The sequence below is a fragment of the Schistocerca gregaria genome, chromosome 1, assembly GCF_023897955.1.
Source record: "Schistocerca gregaria isolate iqSchGreg1 chromosome 1, iqSchGreg1.2, whole genome shotgun sequence".
Lineage (NCBI taxonomy): Eukaryota > Metazoa > Arthropoda > Insecta > Orthoptera > Acrididae > Schistocerca > Schistocerca gregaria.
Genome location: NC_064920.1, coordinates 1,143,537,638 through 1,143,556,098, shown reverse-complemented (window position 1 = coordinate 1,143,556,098; position 18,461 = coordinate 1,143,537,638). Strand labels below are relative to the sequence as shown.

Here is an 18,461-nt window from a genome sequence, read left to right as displayed (position 1 = left end):
AGACGTCTGATAAACCGTGGCATGGTCGCAGGACTCCGGATTTCTGATGGTAACAGATGATGAGAGGTTTCGAGTGTGGCGCAGACCCCATGAAGCCGAGGACAAAAGTTGTCTAAAAGGCACTGTGCAAGCAGGTGGTGGATCGATGGTGGTGTGGGCTGTCTTTACATGGTATAGACTGGATCATCTGGTCAAAATGTACTGGTCATTGACTGGATATGGATACGTTCGACTATTTGCAGATCGTTTGTAGCTATTCGTCGACTTCATGTTGACAAACAACGATGTCACGTCACCGGGCCATAATTGTTCGTGACTGGTTTGACCAATATTTGGGGACAGCTGCACGGCTTATTTCAATAGTGGTACAGGTCCATTTTTGTTCATTTTAAGATACAGAGTCCTAAAGTTAAATGAGCACTGAAAAACCTGCAGTGGAGGTACCAGAAATATTTACATACATACAGGGTGGTCCATTGATCGTGACCCGGCCAAATATCTTACGAATTATGCGTCAAACGAAAAAACTACAAAGAACGAAACTTGCTAGTTCGAAGGGGGAAACTACATCTACATCTACATCTACATCCATACTCCGCAAGCCACCTGACGGTGTGTGGCGGAGGGTACCCTGAGTACCTCTGTCGTTCTCCCTTCTATTCCAGTCTCGTATTGTACGTGGAAAGAAGGATTGTCGGTATGCTTCTGTGTGGGCTCTAATCTCTCTGATTTTATCCTCATGGTCTCTTCGCGAGATATACGCAGGAGGGAGCAATATACTGCTTGACTCTTCGGTGAAGGTATGTTCTCGAAACTTTAACAAAAGCCCGTACCGAGCTACTGAGCGTCTCTCCTGCAGAGTCTTCCACTGGAGTTTATCTATCATCTCCGTAACGCTTTCGCAATTACTAAATGATCCTGTAACGAAGCGCGCTGCTCTCCGTTGGATCTTCTCTATCTCTTCTATCAACCCTACCTGGTGCGGATCCCACACTGCTGAGCAGTATTCAAGCAGTGGGCGAACAAGCGTACTGTAACCTACTTCCTTTGTTGTCGGATTGCATTTCCTTAAGATTCTTCCAATGAATCTCAGTCTGGCATCTGCTTTACCGACGATCAACTTTATATGATCATTCCATTTTAAATCACTCCTAATGAGTACTCCCAGATAATTTATGGAATTAACTACTTCCAGTTGCTGACCTGCTATTTTGTAGCTAAATGATAAGGGACCTATCTTTCTATGTATTCGCATCACATTACACTTGTCTACATTGAGATTCAATTGCCATTCCGTGCACCATGCGTCAATTCGCTGCAGATCCTCCTGCATTTCAGTACAATTTTCCATTGTTGCAACCTCTCGATACACCACAGCATCATCTGCAAAAAGCCTCAGTGAACTTCCGATGTCATCCACCAGGTCATTTATGTATATTGTGAATAGCAACGGTCCTATGACACTCCCCTGCGGCACACCTGAAATCACTCTTACTTCGGAAGACTTCTCTCCATTGAGAATGACATGCTGCGTTCTGTTATGTAGGAACTCTTCAATCCAATCACACAATTGATCTGATAGTCTGTATGCTCTTACTTTGTTCATTAAACGACTGTGGGGAACTGTGTCAAACACCTTGCGGAAGTCAAGAAACACGGCATCTACCTGTGAACCCGTGTCTAAGGCCCTCTGAGTCTCGTGGACGAATAGCGAGAGCTGGTTTTCACACGACCGTCTTTTTCGAAACCCATGCTGATTCCTACAGAGTAGATTTCTAGTCTCCAGAAAAGACATTATACTCGAACATAATACGTGTTCCAAAATTCTACAACTGATCGACGTTAGAGATATAGGTCTATAGTTCTGCACATCTGTTTGACGTCCCTTCTTGAAAACGGGGATGACCTGTGCCCTTTTCCAATCCTTTGGAACGCTTCGCTCTTCTAGAGACCTACGGTACACCGCTGCAAGAAGGGGGGCAAGTTCCTTCGCGTACTCTGTGTAAAATCGAACTGGTATTCCATCAGGACCAGCGGCCTTTCCTCTTTTGAGCGATTTTAATTGTTTCTCCATCCCTCTGTCGTCTATTTCGATATCTACCATTTTGTCAACTGTGCGACAATCTAGAGAAGGAAATACAGTGCAGTCTTCCTCTGTGAAACAGCTTTGGAAGAAGACATTTAGTAATTCGGCCTTTAGTCTGTCATCCTCTGTTTCAGTACCATTTTGGTCACAGAGTGTCTGGACATTTTGTTTTGATCCACCTACCGCTTTGACATAGGACCAAAATTTCTTATGATTTTCTGCCAAGTCAGTACATAGAACTTTACTTTCGAATTCATTGAAAGCCTCTCGCATAGCCCTCCTCACACTGCATTTCGCTTCGCGTAATTTTTGTTTGTCTGCAAGGCTTTGGCTATGTTTATGTTTGCTGTGAAGTTCCCTTTGCTTCCGCAGCAGTTTTCTAACTCGGTTGTTGTACCACGGTGGCTCTTTCCCATCTCTTACGATCCTGCTTGGCACATACTCATCTAACGCATATTGTACCATGGTTTTGAACTTTGTCCACTGATCCTCAACACTGTCTGTACTTGAGACAAAACTTTTGTGTTGAGCCACCAAGTACTCTGAAATCTGCTTTTTGTCACTTTTGCTAAACAGAAAAATCTTCCTACCTTTTTTAATATTTCTATTTACGGCTGAAATCATCGATGCAGTAACCGCTTTATGATCGCTGATTCCCTGTTCTGCATTAACTGATTCAAATAGTTCGGGTCTGTTTGTCACCAGAAGGTCTAATATGTTAGATTGCGTTATGGTTGGTCCGCAAGATGGCGCTGCCATAGGTCAAAAGGATATCAACTTTGATTTTTAAATAGGAACCCCAACTTTTATTACATATTCGTGTAGTACGTAAAGAAATATAAATGTTTCAGAGGGACCACTTTTTTCGCTTTGTGGTAGATGGCGCTGTAATAGTCAAAAACATATATGTCTTAATTTTAGATGAACAGTTGGTAACCGGTGGTTATTTAAATTAAAATACCGAAAGTAGGTACGTTTGAACATTTTATTTTGGTTGTTCCAATGTGACACAAGTACCTTTGTGAACTTATCATTTCTGAGAAGGCATACTGTTACGCCGTAATTACCTGTGCATACCACATTAATGCAATAAATGCTTAAAATGATGTACGTCAACCTCAATGCATTTGGCAATACGTGTAACGACATTCCTCACAACAGCGAGTAGTTCGCCTTCCGTAATGTTCGTACATGCATTGACAATGCGCCGACGCATCTTGTCGGGCGTTGTCGATGGATCACGATATAAAATGACCTTCAACTTTCCCCACAGATAGAAATTCGGGGACGTCAGATCCGGTGAACGTGAGGGGCATGATAAAGTGCTTCGACGACCAATCCACCAGTCAAGTAATATGCTATTCAATATCTCTTCAACCGCACTTGAGCTATGTACCGGACTTACCGGACTTCCATCATGTTGGAAGTACATCGCCATTCTGTCATGAAGTGAAACATCTTGTAGTAACACCGGTAGAACGTATGAAATCACAATACATTGCACCATTTAGATTTCCATCGATAAAATGGGGGCCAATCATCCTTCCTCCCATAATCCCGCACCATACATTAACTCGACAAGGTCGCTGATGTTCCACTTGTCGCAGCCGTCGTGGATTTTCCGCTGCCCAATAGTGCATACTATGACTGGTTACGTTACCGCTGTTGCTGAATGACGCTTCGTCGCTAAATAGAATGCGTCCCGTAATTGCTCTTGTACCCAGTGGCAGAACTGTACACGACGTTCAAAGTCGTCGCCATGCAATTCCTGGTGCATAGAAATATGGTATGGGTGCAATCGATGTAGATGTAGCGTTCTCAACACCGACGTTTTTTAGATTCCCGATACTCGCACAATTTGTCTGCTACTGATGTGCGGATTAGCCGCGACGGCAGCTAAAACACCTACTTCGGCATCATCATTTGTTGCAGGTCGTGGTGGACGTTTCACATGTGGCTGAACGCTTCCTGTTTCCTTAAATAAAGTAACTATCCGACGAACGGTCCGGACACTTGGATGATGTCCAGAATACCGAGTAGCATACATAGCACACGCCCGTTAGGCATTTTGATTCCAATAGCCATACATCAACACGATATCGACCTTTTCCGAAATTGGTAAACGGTCCATTTTAACACGGGTAATGTATCACGAAGCAAATACCGTCCGCACTGACAGACTGTTACGTGATACCACGTACTTATACGTTTATAACTATTACAGCGGCATCTATCACCAAGCCAAAAAGTGGTCCAACTAAAACACTCATATTTCTTTAAGTACTACACGAATATGTCATAAGAAATGGGGCTTCCTACTTTAAAAAACGAAAGTTGATATCCATTTGACCTATGGCAGCGCAATCTAACGGGCCAATCATAGCGCCATCTGGTTTTCCTCTTCAACCCTTCAAGGTAGATGAGTTTCGTTCCGTGCAGAGTTTTTCGTTTGATGCTTATTTCATGAGATATTTGGCCGGGTTACTATCAATGGACCACTTGAATATTTCCGCAGTTGAGGTACCAGAAATATGCAATAAAATATACATGAATATTTCTAGTAACACAACTGCAGATTTTCCTGCGCCCATTTAACTTTAGGACTCTGTAACTCGGAATGAACTCTTGTGCCTGCACCAGAATCTTACTCTGTGGTCAGATGAGCCACAGATCACCGCCTATCCTGCATTGTGAGTGACTAGCCATCTGATCTGGTTGTCTGATCGGGCATGGACGCCCACCACTTTGTCGCACTCTCGTGGTTTCGCGGTACTTGAACCACACTTCCCATAGATGCTCGCCACAGGAGCACCCGGAGAGCCGACAGGCCTCACCGTGCTCCAGATGTCCGTTCCAAGGTGACCGGTCATAGCGGTCTGCCCCTTTTGCCATACTAACTTATGCAAGTGGATATTTTGATATGCAGCCCGCATCGTGGCTAGAACGGTTACCCAATGCCTCAGACTCTTATGTGTACCTTCCTTACTGCACCCTGAGGCCGTAATGCCCCTAAGCAGCATTGAATCTTGGGGTGAATAAAGGCTCATCAATGTAAATTCAGTAGTTATATATGGCGTAAGGCAGTTCAGAAAGCCACTGAAAATTAAGGTATTATGACGTCAGTCAGAGACGACTTTGTTATGAAAGAAGCTCCAAAGTATGTAAGGCGGCATTTGACTGCAGCGAAATTTACGAAACGTACAGAATCCGACAGTTAGTAGGAGCTGCTCTGAAACTTGAAAAGAGTATTGAGATCAGTTGAGTAAATAAAGAAGCAAGTGACATAAGAGTCAAAAAGACTGATACTGCGTAGGAACGTTCCGGGGATATCTATAGCAAGAAAATCGGCCTCTATAACTGCAAAAAATGCAACATAATTCCAGTATAAGACTCCAGGCACTCTACTTACAACAAAATGCATTCTTTTATTCGAGTTAGGGGATATAAGTATGGTTCTTTCTAAACACTGTGGGTCCGAGAACAGAGATGCAACCCGTCTTCAGGTCGCAAGTGGCCAATCGGGGCCACCCGACCGCCGTGGCATCCTCAGTTGAGGATGCGGATAGGAGGGGCGTGTGATCAGCACGCCGCCGAGAACAGATATAGAAGTATAATTTTACAAAGTTCCATTCATGGTCATATATGGACTGTTTTCGTCAGTATTTCCTTATACGGGGACCCCGTTTCGGCTCTTCCGTTTTTGACGTTAGAGAAAAACTGCTGACTATGGATGCTAAGTCATCTCATTCTGTTTTCTCGATCAGAACATGACTTGATTTTATTTCGCCTGATGATGCAGCTAAAATGTTGCGAAACCGGTAAGGCCTATAATCAAAGAGCTAAAAAGGTCTTATCTTTTTGAAACAGTATTACATACATCGAAATAAACAATCAGTCTAGAAAGGTAGTAGAGGAGAGCAAACTCACTAGAAAAATATTGTAATTGCTTTAAAGGACTGTGCCGTTGGGTCTTAGTAGAATATTTCATATATTTTGAGTGAAAAGAAAGGGGTGTGATACTTTACAATATATATTAGTTTACAAAATTTCGGCTTTTACTTTGGCTATTGCATAACAGCCGAAAATCTATCTGTAAATAAATGTGCAATGTATAGTATTACACCAGTACCAACCGTATTATTTTTATGTAGGCAAATTCTTACAAAGAAGAAGACAGCAACCAGCCGCTATTAAGACTGCTATTTATTTAGGTAAATAGCGCCGTTATCGATTTCGAACTGGCAAGTTCATCATCAGATGACTGTTCACTGATTTTCAAGATAGACTTTACTTTATCGTCCGTTTTAGATTTTTATTCTTCCACTGTGGGGAAGTAGTTTTGGTGTGTTGTTGCCGTCAAAAAGTCCGCGCGGCAACGACACACCAAAAATACTTCGCCACAGTGGAGGAACAAAAATCGAAAACGGACGATATGTAAAGTATATCTTGAATATCATGTGAACAGCCGTCTGATGATAAACGTGCCAGTTGGAAACCGGTAACGGCGCTGTGCATTTTCTACTTGTCGCTGCGTAAAGAATAATCCATTAAATTTCGGGCATGCAGCGGCGCAAATAAAATTTTCTCTACTGATATTTCGGCTGCGTATCGTCCGGCCATCTTCAGAGCGAGTCACAGGGCTGACGACAAGGTTTTTTTTTCTTTATTGCGATTTTCAACGCCTTGTACAAACGTGGGCTGTCAGCAGCATAATACGCTGCTCTTCAGCCAAGAGTAATGCAATATAAAGCATAATGGAGGTACAGATAATACAAGACAAATGGCGGGTAGAAAACTGTAGACACTGATAAACAATATACACGAAGCCGTTCACGTTGCACAACAAAAAGCACTAAAACCTGTGGACACTGTGCACAAAACACGGACGACTGCGACGGCACAGGTGAACAGCGGTGGCATGACGGCGAAAGAACACTAAACACAAAACGAAGGCACACAGGCTCCCTCCTGGCCTGTCTTCCCTCTTCATCTCTCCCCCCCCCCCCATGTACCCACTGATGCCCCTACTCTCTTCATCCCGCCGCTTCCACTGCTGCCCCATGCTCTCCCCTCCTTTTCCATCCTCTCTGCCCTTTCCCTCTGCAAGTCCCGCCTGGCAGTTTCATTCTTCGTTGGGTGTGCTCCAAGTGGGTTTTAATTGTGTTGTTCAGGAGTATTTTTACTACTGTGGCCTCCTTTTAACGTATGCATGTCCATTCAGTGTCTTCTCAGAGTTTTGAAGACTCGCTAACTGCGTTTTTTAACTTACTGGTGGCTTTTATCTGCCCTCAATGAACGTCTCCATGTTAGTCTATTTCTTACCTCCATTTTTTCCCATTATTCTGTTTTACGTTCCCCTTTCTCGCCTTATATCTGTAACATTTTATTCTTATTTTAAGTTGTTATGTCACTCGGCTGAAGAGCAGCGGATTGTGCCGCTGACAGCCCTCCCCTGCCCATATCGGGCAGGGGAATGAAATCACAATAAAGAAAACCTTGTCGTCAGTCTTGTGACTCGCTCTGAAGATGGCCGCTGATGCACGGCCGAAATATCAGTAGAAGAAATTTTATTTGCGCGGCTGCGTGCACGAAATTTAAGCAGTAACAGCGCTATTTACCTGAATAAATAGCAGTTTTAATAGTGGCTGGTTGCTGTCTTCTTCTTTCTAAGAATTAACTTACATTAATTGTACACAGCAACATTTCACCATGTCAGTTTTAGATAAAATAGTATTATTTTTATATTTCAGCAATAAAAAGAACAAAAAATAAAGTAATGAATGAAGCTCAAACGACCTAAAAGAAATGAATCTTTCTGAGGAATACGTGCTGAATGGAGAAAACATGACAACCAAATTTGAGAACGAAAGGGTTATCGACAGAAAGAAAAAAGCTAATGCAGAAAAATATTCCCCTAGCAATAGAAGGAACAACAGCAGAGATAACGACCAGATATATAGGGAAGGCACATGAAAAAAAATCCGTAAAAATAAGAACACGGAAGTAGTCGATGAACATGGTCCATAATTGGCCTGCTCCAGCACAAAATAACTAAAACAGTGACCACAAGTTTAGTGGACCTTGGTATGACTGCTACAGATGGAACTGAAATAAATGAGTTAATGTGTATGAGGAGAAGCAGTGCGACGATGATCTCCTATGATTCACAATTCTGGTCCAAAGGAAAGTATGCAAAATGCGTCCGCCAATAATAAGGAAAGTATAAAACAGTTACACTTAGATAGCTTTTCATCAGTGTCAGTTGTATGGTGACTGATGTGTAGATGAAGAAATATCTTGTGCCAGAAAATGCAAGTCACATTTATGCTTAGTGTACAGTTAAAAATTGTTATGAACTCCACTGGTAAGTTTCTTCTTCCTACGTTTGAAATTCAAGCTGATAATGAAAACATTAGAAGCGGATTAACAAGTTTGTTAAAGGACAAGGAAAGTGGCCAAGCCTATGATCGTTTTGTCTTAACCCGCACGAGGCCACAACACACTTCCATGAACCAATCAAGCGAACAGGAAGTGATGCGGGATTTTTCAGGCACGCGAGAGGCTTCGTGCAGGGGAGTAAGTCAGCGACAGTGTCTATCTTAGGTTTATCAGGTCTCTGTGTTTGGAAAAAAAAAACAGAAGGACTCAGATACTGGGCTAAGGAGGTAGGAATGAAGAAACGAGCTTCTCCGTCGGTACCTTGGTCTGAGTTGCTTGCACCTGTCCGAATAAATGAACATGTCGAAGAGCATAGACACTGGATCATAATTTCACTGAGGGTAGGAAAACTGAGGCTTACTAGATACTCAAATTACTAGGACAAGTAGCCTGCCTGGCCAATCACTTCGACTCGAGCCATGAAAGGAAGCCAGTTTCTTATTGCACAATCGGGTCCTCATGTTCCGTTTCATGTCATACTGTAAGAGACAATCAGTCATAAGTACAAGTAAGCCGTGGGAGACTAACTGCCCACTGTCCAGGGGTACGTAAAGGCAAGAATGCAAGTCCTTCTTTGTCTATAAGCTTACTTCAATAAGTTCTTTCACTCAGATAGTTTTTTGTTGTCAGTTGATGGACATCACAGGCTCGTCTGCTGAAAGAATTCTCTAACTGTTTAACTCTGCCCTGCTCCTAAACAGGTGCTCCCTTTGTGCTGTGTTAGGGGTGTTTGCTTATAGATGGTACGTGACCATGTCACCTTTTTACCTGCATTTCGCAGTCAGCTAGCATTATATCAGCGCTCTCTTAATGCTAGTGACCTCATACTGACCTGACGAGAGCGTCTAGCACTGTAAGTCTTCATCTATGTGTCCAGGTTCTACTTGTTAAAATTTTTCCCAAGATGACTTTGTTGGCGCTCCCTTCACGGTTTGGTAATTATAGGCAGAAGGATGCGCAACTGAATGATGTGCAATCATAGTTTCTTGTGACTTCTTGGGTAACGTGCTGATAGTTGTCCAGGACTGTTGAGCAAGAGCATTCAGCATAGACTAGAAACTTTCTCAAAACACGATTTTCATTCGGTTTAGGAAAATTCGCCCTCTACTATGACCCCAATAATGGGGGAATCCAAAACCTATATAGCCTCAGTATCACCTCTCAAGAGCACAGACAGTCTCTGCCTATAGCTGCTGTGTATCTCCAGAGCAAAAGCAATATTGTATCCCTCCTCGAAAGGATGGAGAAGACCATCACGACAGATCGTTCAAACAGAAGTCATAAGGTTTTAGATGACGGTACCCTACCAGAAAGGATAGGCAGAGACACGGTAGTTGAGTCAGTATTTGGTGAAAGAACTTCCACTTGATATTCAGCGAACGATTCTTGTCTCGGTACAGGTCGCCCATAACCAGCTGATGACACTTGAGCCCGAGCTGCTGGCTGCTGTAAAGCATCTGCAGGTACTGGATGTGTCTCACAATGCGCTCACTGCGGTGGACGGCGTGTGGCTATATCACCATCTGCCACTGCTCGACGTCTCCCATAACATTCTGCGAGACATCAGTCTTCTTGGACCAGGCAACGTGTCGCATATTGATGCCTCGCAGAATGCCATCGAGTGGTGGGAGGTAAGTCAATAGTTAATCGTCTTACACACACGTTGTGAGTTAAGTAACAGTCTAATGATATACAAGCAATTACTAGTAGACCATATGTAGGGAGCAATGGGGTGAAATGCGGAATATTAGGACTAACGAAAGTATAAGAAAATGACAAGTTACACACAAATCTTCGTTACTTACAACTAAGCTTGACTCAGTGCCAATCACGTGAAATTGGCAGTAGAGGTCAACGTCACCCCACCCCTTTCCCCTCCTTTGCCCCAAGGAGAAGGATCCTCATAAATTAAAGTGGCATATGAACCACAAGCTACATGAGTGTGAAGAAAAGCGAACATGTAACTGATGCTTACTAAACTAAACTCCACCTTAATAGGCTATTACAGCCCAACGATCTTGTTCTCTAATTATTTTAATATCGAACACATTAGTTCTATGCCGAAAATATTATTTGTATGGCATATTAATGCCACAATTACTGCTCTAGGACAACACAAATTACCATCATTTTTAATTCCTCTGATACATCTTTTAGTCTTCTGGTCTTTGGCTATATTTTTTTTACCTGTAACACTTCAAGGAACTGCTATAATCTGAATATTAAATTAAGTATCTGTTACATCAATAGTCACATCAGATGTTAATGTATCTCTGATTTTATTGCACAAAACTTGAAAAGATTTTCAAGTACTATCTGATATTTTATATCCTTTACATCCTGTAAAACATGGATAAATTTTTTTTATTTTTGGAAGATATTCAACCTATTTCCTTTTCTAATATTAGATCTCTTTTTTGATAATTCCTCCATAGAACTGAGGACTTTCAGTATGTAATTTGTTTTCTCACTAATGGTATTAACTTTAGCAATATCATTGAAGACAATTTTGTAGGCAACAGACCAAGCCTGAAATTTTTCTTTATAACTCGAACTTATTTCTTTTATCTCAAATAAATCCTTTTTATGTGGCTGAGTCTCTTTTTCTTAATCAAATAGTTTGTTGCAGAATGAATAAATTTGATCCAGTGTCACTATCTTTTCTCATCTTGGATACTGAGCTTTTTCAATAACAACGTCATCAAATCTTTAAAAATAATTTATATTAGGAACTCGTTTTATACTTGATCAAGTTCTTTGAAATAATTCTTGATGAAATTTAAACTCCTGTAACCCAATAGCATTTACTAACTCTGATTTCTTTAATTTACTGTATCCTTTAATATTAAGATTTTTAGCTCTTTCTTTGAGTTGAGCTACTTTCAAATTAGGACGAGTTCTTGTAGGTGAAGATAAATTATTTGAAACGATTAAATTAATTGAATCACCTTTCTAATTCTGCTATGCAACTGTAAATTAGTCCTTCTGCAATACTCATGTAGCTGAGTGACTGTAAACTCTCTAAAATCCTCAGTCGTTTATTGAGGATAAAAACCATTAGTTATTTTTTTTATTTACTAAGATGGTATCTGTTATTTTGGACATGTCCCATCAGAGTTTAGGCACTGTTGGTGCATTCACACAGAAGAAGAAGATGGTCGAGTGGCCGGTGAGCCTTAACTATATATTTACTAAGATGGTATCTGTTGCTTCGGACATGTCTGAAAGAACAGATACGATCAGTGACCAAGCAGCAGGAGCTCACGGGTTCGAGCCCCGGTCGGGCCACACATTTTCATCTGTCCCTGTTCATCTGTGTCAATGCCTGTAAGCAGCTAAGGGTGTTCATTTCATTGTAATTTAAAAACCATTACATATGCAAAACATGAGATGTGGAAAATGAAAAGTCTACTTAAAATAGTTTTTAATTAAACTTAACCTTCAGTTACTTTTATATGTTTGACTGACTTTAAATGTCTTTTTCAATCACTTGTATTTATTTCTTTTCTGCATTTCTAGTTGGTAAATGTCACATTTACTTGAGAGTTTGACCTTAGATAACGGTTAAAATAAAGACAACTAAAATCTATAATTTCTTGACTGTCTATAAATTTTTAGAATTAGGGCTGGCTGCTTCAGCTGATGCTTCATTTGTTTCTTTTGTCAGCATTTTAGTGTATTCATCACTCGTAATTTGTTTTAGAAAATTCTTGTAATTTAATATATAATTTAAAAAAGAACTTTCTTATTTCTATAAAAATTTCTTTTATAGAGTTTTTCACATTCGATACAAATTTGTGATTGCTTATCCTTTGTAGACATGTTTGAATAAAATTATCAATTAGTTTCCCTACTTCACGTTTTTTACACTTTTTGCCATCCACTTGTTAAGACAAAGTTTTATCATATTAATGAATCAAAAACAAATTTTATATCTTGAGTCTTATAATAATCAGTTATTAAAACGCCACAGTAATCTTTAATTTTTAATTGCTTAACTTATTTTTCTGTATTGGAAGTACTTAATGAATTAGGATAGAAATGGATTTATCTGAAACCCTTTTCTAGATCCTGTACCTATCTGTTTCTGTGTTTGACTATATCATTTTTGTTCTTCCAATTCTGAATCAGCTTATCTCATTTATTACTGCATTTGGGATTGCTGCAGAACCACGAGCAAGTGAGGTAGTTGTTGCTAAATATGATAATTCAGCTAATAGTAATAGAACAAATCCAGCTTCATTTGTGTTAGGTGGTTTCCTTCTTGTTATATATTCATTAATATTTGCACAACAGGAATACCTGGTGTAATAAGTAAATTTCCACCAGTTTTATTCTCTCTCTTTCTTCTTTGTGCATCAGTTAAAAGTGGTTCAATACTGTCATTGTTCAATATTTAATTTAATTTTAATTGATTTTGGTTTAGTCTTTCCACTTGGTAGCAAAGTATAATCAACTGAATAGGTATACATTTATGTGGAATAAAAATTTATAGCGATTAATATTTTTTATACTCCTAACCATTGTCATTCTGATATAAACCTGCAACAGGTGAAGCACCCATGGCTGTCATGGTTTTCTCTTTTCATACATAATGCCTCTAACTGTAGGTATTGCTAACTTTTCTCCTAATGAAGCATCACTTGCATGCATTCCTCTTTTGCAGCTAATGGAAGTTCTTTATCAGCTTCATGTCTGGATTCTAAACCTTTACGATCTCTATATGCTACATCGTGGTTTTTACAAGCTTCATCTAATTTACTTTTTCCTGGACATCCAAGTGAGAATATTTCACCTAGTTTAGAAAAAGTTTGACAATATGAAAATCCTGGTAGATGCATTGGTAAATTATTTAAGGAACAATTTACTAATCCTATACCATGTTTTTCACTTTTCCAAAATGTGTGAGAAAGGTTATTTAAAACTATGATGAAGTATTGAATACCTTCTGGAATGTTGATGATGAAATCACAAAATTTATTTCTCAACATTTGTATTATTCCCACTTTTTCATAATCATTATTTTTATTTCATGCCAGTTCTTCTCCATGAATGACAGCTAATCTATCAATCAATCGGCAGATATCATTTATCGAAATATATATGTGATTAGTATCTCTGAATATTTTTTTACTGAGTCCTCACCTACTTTTTTCAGTTTTTTATAAATCACTTGTCTCAATTTTTTCTCTCAGTGCTGGAAAGATGTCTTCAAAAATATCTTTTACTTATAATTTTTATTTATTTCTTCTACTCGATTTTATCAGAATGAAATGGCCCCAAATGATAGAATATATCTTAATAATTTGATAGCTCAGAACCTGTAAATAATATCTTGATGTCTTGTATAGTAATCTGTTTTTTAGTTAAAAATTCGTTAATCGTTCTGTACCTTCGTACGTCCTTATGCCAATAGTTAATTTATCTCCATCAAACTTTACTGGTAATTTCCAACGAATTTAAATGAACCATCAGGCCATAAAACAAAATTTTTAGCTTCACTGTGATTAATATATTCTGATATTCATCAACCTACAATTATTTTTCTAACATTTTTATCCTTTTCTCTCTCTTCTCCATACTTCATTAATAAAACTTATATTTCTGAGTCACTTAAAGTATAGTCACACTGTGCACTTCCATATTTTATTTGCTGAAATTACATTCAATTCTTCTAACTGATAATGAGAATAAGGAATCATTTGCTTTTCAGCTTCTCCATTTCTTCAATAGCTTTCAAAACATTATTGCCTAATCCTTCGATTCCTTGTTTACTTTTTTCAATTGCATCGATAACTGATTAATCTTCTTTTTTATATGTTTCATGTTCTGTTTGTAGTTGTTTCTTCCATTTTTTAAATTCTTCCATTAACTATTCTTTTACACTTCTGTTTCACCTAGCCTCTTTACCAACTTCTGGACCATACTTTGCAATTATTTATTACAGATGAAAAAAACATTTATTAAATATTTTTAATGTCTAACATTTAAGTTTAGGTTAGATTTTCATGTTCTTATGAAATTGTGTATTTTATTTCTGAACATTTTTTCATTTGGTTTTCTAGTCATGTCTATCGTAAAATATCCAGATTGATCATTCCAACATTTACTATACATTTCTTTTAAAATCATCTAACTTTAAATTACCAACAACCACCTCATGATAATTTTGATTTAAATTTGTATCATATTGTCTAAAATATTTTAAATATTAAATTATCTGTGTGTATTTGTTAAGGAGTTTTTGAATATGTTTGACTTAAATAAAAACAGTCAATTCCTTAATGTCTTACTCTAGTAATATTTTCTGTAAATATGTCTTGATTTTCAAGAATGAGGTCATCAAAAACTATTAATGAATTATCTAGACATTGATCTAATGGAATAATTTCTTCATTATTTTTAATAATTGTAGTAATTTTTTGTTACATTTATCTTAAATTTTTTCATATATTTCTAAAACTTTTTTATATTTCTGTTGATCTATACTTTAAGAATAAATGTAAAAAAGATTAATTTTATACCAATTCAAACATTCAGGTACTATAATATAATTATCGATCCTGACTGATTTTTTTCCACTATCACTTGGTCCTATAATTGCACATCAAATAGAATTCTGTAAAACATTTCTGTGTTTATTTATTGATTTCTTTTCTATTATTTTTGGTTCCAAATGAGTTTTCATATAATTAAATAATCTGTGTAGTAAATGAGAAGATTATTGCAACTGAGTAATAAGTCATTTGTTCTAAAAAAGAGGCTGACTGTACCTATATGAAATAGCTTTAGTTTTGTTGATCTGGTTGGTGTTCATTCAACATTTTTAGCTCCAAATATTACATAGGAAAATGTTAAATTATATTGTGATTGCGAAACAATAGAAATTTCGGTTGGTAAGTATAGTTTAAAACAATTCATTTATTCGAAAAATCCAAATATTCATATTAAAGCAGATGAAATTTTACATAGAATGGTAATCAAAAGTGATGTAAAATTGTATATGAATACAAAAGAAGATAATATTATGAGTGTTCTAGGCTTTAATATCCAAATTATTAAAACAAATGAACAAACTGTTACTAGTGATGTTTCTAAAATCATTCCATTTGAATTAATTAATGTAAATTTTAATTTGGCTGTTGAATTCTTGTGAAACGTATAATCATTTTTGTAGAGAAAAAATTTTTATTGCTTCATTCACATCTAATGTGCAATTTGGTGGACCAATAATTCATTAGCCACATTATCCTGTATATATTCCTATTTTTGGACCTAATCAAGATATGGAATTTACTATAGCTGATGAAAATTATAATTTGATTGACTTTAATGGAACTTATATAAAAGGTATTTCTTAATAAATTTTATTCTTCTTAAATAATGAACCAAACTGAGAGTTATCCCATTCAATCGTTCCTCGAGAATTAGAAAATTAAAAATAATCTTAATCTCCACAATAACAACACAGAGATTAATGGAACTAATGGAAATGGATGTGGTTCATCCAGATCATTCACAATTATTTATAAACTGCCTATTGGCTTCTGTCTCAGGTTCTTCAGCTGACATTCATCTAATGATTTTTCTGACGTTTCGCCAGCACGAGTGGCTGGTAGCATGTAGCAAGAGGAGAACCGCACCAGAAATGACTGCGGAGAAGCCCTCGGACATTGGCGCGCCAGGTACATATTGTCTGCGCCCGCGAACTCAGCTCCAGTTCACCACCGGCAGTGGAGGGTGAAGCTTTGACAATGCCAGCCACTCGTGCTGGCGAAATGTCAGAAAAATCATTACATGAACGTTGGCCGAAGAACCCGAGACAGAAGCCAATAGGCAGTTTGTCAACAAGTGGCCACGAAAGCCTTAACAATTTTGAATTATTTATAAGTTTTAATATTGTTAAAGCTGATGGTACAGATTATCCATCATTTTGTCTAGAATGGAACATACTTTCATTTATTCATCTGTCCTTATGAGATTTACTTTGACTATAGACTATGGAAGGTCATACCCTTAAAAATGTCAAGATAAAAAAGTAATCCTCAGGATCTGATTGTTGAATTTTTCAAAGATTATAACTAAGTGATTAGGAAAGAAGAATTAATAGGAATTTTTACTTTGAGTTCAAGTGGTGGAGATGCTATTTTCGATGGGCTGAAAAAACAGTACTGAAATTAAAATAAAAGATACAGTTCCAAAAGAAGGTAAAACTGCAGTAGAATCTGTGAAAACTAATGTTTCTGTCCTAGAGTATGAACCAGAATATTGAGAGAATCTAGAAGAATGAAGGTTAAATAATCCCAAAATTCCACTTCCCATCTTTCAATTAGAAACCGTTGAAATAGATAGGTTAAAAGCAAAAAGACAGTTTGAAATAGATATTACTTATTATTTTAATTCTACAGAATATGAAATGCCGTAGTTTATTGTCGTTGTTTTCGGAACTCATCGAAGAAATATCCAACTAATTGATTCTTCTTTATTCGATCATGTTAAATTGCAAAACATCTATGTGAAAAATGGAACAAATGAAGTATTTCCTCATGAATTATGGAATTTCATCCACCAAATAATTATCTGAAAGTATATGATGGTTTTCTCAACATTAAAAGAGTCATTCAGTTGAATGATGATAACACTATAAATCCCTTCAGTTTGATTGAAAATTATCCTATTTTTACTGTAATTATGTCTACAAGAATGAACTTTCTAGTCACACAGAAAACTACAATGAAATTATTGGCCACTTTTATTGATAAAATTCCTAAAGATACAGTTGATCACATCGTCACGCATTGTAAGAAAAATTAAATATATGGTGCTCAGCATTGAATGTTGAGTGAAACTTATTAATATTATTATTTTTATTCTATGTAAATGGATACTCTACTAAAGAAGCTAAATAATACAAGCAATTCTAATTTGTTTAAAAAGATTAGTGATCTAGATGTAAATGAATTGTGTTACATTATGTGGTGTGAACATTTAAAAACAAGATAAGGAGAATAAATTTTTATGGAGCTTGACAATAAATTTAAAATTATTTTGTTGCACAGGTTTAATAAAATAATGACTAACTGCAACTTTCAGTTTTTTATGTTGATAATATTAAAGTAAAGTATAAAGGAAAGAAAAGAATTAAAAATAATGATAACGAATTTCAGGAAGTATAGAGGAATGAAGAGAACTAAAAAAATTATAACGGATTTCACAATTTGGAGATCATTGTTTGAATTAAGTTTTTCATCCCTAGCTGATAGCAGGGTTAAATTTTCAAATATAATTTTATTTCTTTAATTTTTATATTTACTTTTGTGTGCTGGTGTGTTTAATCGTTAAACAGTCTCTTAGTGCACTCAATGCGCCCACTTACTAATCAGGATCTAATTATTATCGATGTCTTCAGTTGTGTATGGGATACCTCAAGACATTTGTAAAGTCACTTGCTCCCTAAATTCAGGTATTATCGCGGCTGGAGGCAGTGTTACACGGTATTAGATCAATTATTTCTCCTGGTACCAGTATACGTACATCTATAGACTTACATGTATTGCACTGTAGGTGGAGAACCTGACCTCTGATGCTAATACAAACTAAAGCGATCGCTCCAATGTCACATAGGTCAACGCGGATCGACTGTCGCTGGAGGGTAACCCACGCGCCGCGCTAGGGCTCCAGGAGAACAGTGCCACGAGCAGAGTGGCAGTCGTGGACCTTGGGGAGAGCATCCAGCTCAACTGTGATCCTTGCAATGCGCAGAGTGCTGTAGCTCTGCAGCTACGACATTGGCTTACACGTCAGCAGAACAAGTAAGACTCATCAAACGTACTACACGTGCTAGTGGACTTTGAATTCTTGTACCAAAACACCAACAAAGGGGCAGAACGCGACAGTCTCTGATTGCAAGACCAGTGGTAAACATAGTGAAGATGTT

At 37.7% G+C, this 18,461-nt stretch overlaps 1 protein-coding gene across 1 annotated transcript in view; it reads left to right on the top strand.

Annotated features, from left to right (window-relative positions):
* LOC126284043 (toll-like receptor 2) overlaps positions 1–18,461 on the top strand; it is a 143,290-nt gene that overhangs the window by 68,643 nt on the left and 56,186 nt on the right. Inside the window, exons 7-8 of the mRNA XM_049982624.1 lie at positions 9,925–10,155; positions 18,149–18,336. Coding sequence (XP_049838581.1) covers positions 9,925–10,155; positions 18,149–18,336 — 419 coding nt within the window. The remainder of the gene's footprint in view (positions 1–9,924; positions 10,156–18,148; positions 18,337–18,461) is intronic.